The sequence below is a fragment of the Alligator sinensis genome, unplaced genomic scaffold (assembly GCF_000455745.1).
Source record: "Alligator sinensis unplaced genomic scaffold, ASM45574v1 scaffold1676_1, whole genome shotgun sequence".
In the NCBI taxonomy this organism is placed as follows: Eukaryota; Metazoa; Chordata; order Crocodylia; family Alligatoridae; genus Alligator; species Alligator sinensis.
The window spans coordinates 20,182-23,756 of NW_005843223.1; the positions used below are offsets into that span (position 1 = coordinate 20,182).

General features: G+C 58.6%; 1 protein-coding gene across 1 annotated transcript in view; it reads left to right on the forward strand.

Moving 5' to 3' along the window:
* Positions 1-608, forward strand: part of CUNH2orf81 (chromosome unknown C2orf81 homolog) — a 2,960-nt gene extending 2,352 nt beyond the window's left edge. The window contains exon 2 of the mRNA XM_025194487.1: positions 26-608. Within this exon, the coding sequence (XP_025050272.1) occupies positions 26-451 (426 nt within the window). The 3' untranslated portion in view covers positions 452-608. The remainder of the gene's footprint in view (positions 1-25) is intronic.
* The last annotated feature ends 2,967 nt before the right edge of the window (positions 609-3,575 follow it).

Here is a 3,575-nt window from a genome sequence, read left to right on the forward strand (position 1 = left end):
GGCCCCCCGCCGCCCCCCCCGCCAGCCGGAGGAGCTCAGCAGCTTGTGGCCCCCCCAGGCCTCCAGGGCTCTGCTGGACGGGGTCACGCCCAAGGCCCGGGCTCCAGAGAAGCTGGCGCCGCACGTGGCAGGTGTGGAGAGGATCCTGGAGCCCGGCAGCCTGGTGCAGTGTGAGCCCAGCGTCCTCCTGGACGCCATCAAACTGGCGCCCGGCGTGACCATCCGGGACAGCCGCAGCGTGAAACGCGGGCACCTGCAGAGCACGTCGCAGGGGCAGGACCTCACCGCTGCCCCTGCCCCCAGAGCGGCCCCGAGGGCGCTGAGGCCCATCTGGCCTGCGATGCCCTTCCCCGCCGTGGCTGTGAAGCAGCTGCTCCGGGACCACGTGCCCCGGATCCAGCCCACGATTCTTCCACCATCCATCATGCTGACGGGGCCAGAGGGCTTGTGAGTGGGGCAGGGCCAAGCCCCCCCTCCATTGCATGGCCCGAGCTCTGGCTGCTGGACTGCAGGTCGCGCGTGGTGTCCTCCTTCGCAAGCCCGTGCAGCCGGGACCCCAGCATGGGGCTCCCTGCCAGACCGAGCCGCAGCAATAAACCTCCTGTGTGCCCACGTGACTTGGCTGCCTGCTTTCCTCGGCCGGTGCCCTGCCCAGCTCCACTCCTAGCAGCGAAAATGGCTGGGGGACTGGAGGGCAGGACTGGTGGGGACAGGCTGAGGGACTCGCCTGATTTAGTTTGGAGAAGAGAAGACGGAGGGGGATTGAATAGCAGCCTTCACCTCCCTGCAGGGGGGATGCAAAGAGGACGGAGCTGGGCTGGTCTCAGTGGGGGCAGATGAGAGGACAAGGAGCAATGGGCTCAAGCTGCAGAAAGGGAAGTTGAGGTTGGATATCAGCCAGGTCCACTGCTCACGTAGGGTCCTAGCCGGGATACAGGACCTCCACCTAACCCAGGAGGTGCACAGTCCCACCAGGGGAAATGCCTTGCTGGACTTGGTCCTGGTGTGGGGTCTGCAGGTGCTCGACCACCTGGGCGCTAGCGATCATCACCTGTTGCAATTCACCATCCAGCGCAGGGGGGTGAAAGCAAGCAGCAAGGCATTGGTCCTCGACTTCAGGAGGGCCGACTTCTGTGAGCTAAGGAGGTTAGTAGGAGAGGCATTGGGGTCCCAGAGCTTCAGTGAGATGGGAGTCCAAGACAGGTGGCTGTTTCTCAAGGAGGCGATCCTCCAAGCTCAGAGGGAGTCAGTCCCAATGCGCACCGAGGTGGGCAGCAGTGCTAAGAAGCCCCCATGGCTCGGCAAAGGCATCCAGGGACGCCTGAGGGCAAAAAAGGAGGCGCACAAATGGTGGAAGCAAGGGGCTATCACCAAGGAGGATTACACCTCCATTGCTCGGGACTCAGGGAGGCGGCTAGGATGGCCAAGGCAGAGATGGAGCCAGGCCTGGTGACCAGAATTAAGGATAATAACACATCCTTTTCAAATACATAGGAAGTAAGAAGAAGGCACCGAGTAACATGGGGCCCCTGCAGGACAGGCTTGGCAATCTGGGGATGGAGGGAAAAGAAAAAACTGACCTCTTTAACAAATTCTTTGTGGCCGCAGCAGGGGCCACCATCCCTGCAGCTGTCACCCCGCTGCGCCTGAACACACCCAGGGTCACCCCTGGCACGAGTTGTGCTTGTCCGCAGCTCAAGGTGCAGTTCCCCCCAAACCCCTGCACCCATCTCCTTGAAACGTGGCAGGCTGTGTGGCTTCAGCAAGAGCTACCAGCCCGGCAGTTTTCACCCCACTGTGGCTTAACACACACGTGACTTGTTTTGCTTTCAGGATTTGAGGTGCAGTTTCCCAGAAATGCTTGCACCTATCACCTTGAAACTTGGCGCACATCATGCTCTTAGTAGAGGCTACCATCCCTGCACGTTTCATCCAAGTTTCTATTTCATCTGGTTCTAGGGGGAACCAGAAGGGTTTGGGGGAGACGCTGTTGCCCCTAGCCCCCGCTGGCATAACGAGGAGTAATGGGCACAAGTTGATGGAGAGGAGGGACAGATTGGACATCCGAAAAAACTACTTCACAGTCAGGGCGGCTAGGAGCTGGAACCAACTTCCAAGGGAGGTGGTGCTGGCCCCTACCCTGGGGATCTTTAAGAAGAGGCTGGATACCTACCTGGCTGGACTCATTTGAGTCCCGTTTTTGTTTTTAGGGTTTTTTTGGGTTTTTTTTGGGTTGTTCTCCCGCCCTGGCGGGGGGTCGGGCTAGAAGATCTATTAGGTCCCTTCCGACCCTAAAACTATGAAACTATGAAATTAGCCAAAAGACAACAAAGTTATAGATATTTCATTGATTCCCCATGATACTCTATGGCTAAATCTCTGAATCAGCTCCAAATCTTCTGAAGCGATTCGGCTGAATCAAATCTCTGGCATCCGAATCGGTCGAATCCAAATCGAATAGTTCCCTATTTGCACAGGTCTAATGCCTACACAGTCAGATGATGGATGGCAAAGTGGCTCGATGGTACCGCACCCAGAGAGTGGTGGTGGACGGGGCGTTTTTGACCTGGAGGGACGTGGGCAGTGGGGTCCCCCAGGGCTCAGTCCTGGGGCCTGTGCTATTCAACATCTTCATCAACGATCTGGATGTGGGTGTGGAAAGCACGCTGTCCAAATTTGCTGACGGCACCAAGTTGTGGGGCGAGGTGGCACACTGGAGGGGAGGGACAGGATCCAGCTAGATCTAGGACGATTACAGAGGTAGGCGGATGAGTCTAGACCTGTTTTAATTAAAATAGCAATGGGGCAGATGAGAGTGGGATGGAGTTCAATGCAGACAAGTGCAAGGTGCTGCCTCTAGGGAGAAGGAACCAGCATCACACCGATGGGCTGGGAACACCCTTCTTGTCAACGTGGCGGCAGAAAGGGAGCTTGGAGTCGTTGTTGACTCCAGGATGGGCTGGTCCTGGTTGGAGCAGGGGGCTGGACTAGATCAGTGGTTCTCAACCTTTTTTGTACCAGGACTCATTTGTAAACACCAATGGCCAGTCCCCACTCAGCGCCCCACTCCTGACTCAGTGCCGTGTGCGGGGCAAGGGGGTGGGTGGCATGCGGGGAGGGGGTGCGGGGCAGGGGAGGGCCCCAAGCAGCCGCTTGCAGGCTGGAACTCTGCCAGCCTGCAAGGGAAAAGCTGCGGTTTCCCACATTTGTCTCCTTTGAAGGAGAAAGTGTTTTTAAAGTTTGCCAGACAGGAGCTGGGACGTGTACGCAGCTCAGTAGCAGTGAAAATGGTGTGATGGTGAGACGCCCATCTCCCTGAAACCGGCCGGGTCGTGAACAAAGGAGGGACAAGCGTGGGTCTACAAGAGGGGCGAAGGCTCAGTCTGAGAGGCAGCAGCAGGGCGGCTGGGTGGATCTGGGCGTTGAGACCCACGGGATGCTTCCAGGCACACGTTCCAGTGCTGCCGGGCGGCTGCCGGCCTGGGGGTGCAGGAGCCTTGGGCCAGCCGCTAGGGGTGAGCAGAGGACCGACAAGCAAGGGGAACGGGACAGGAGCTGCAGGGAGGAGGTCTGCT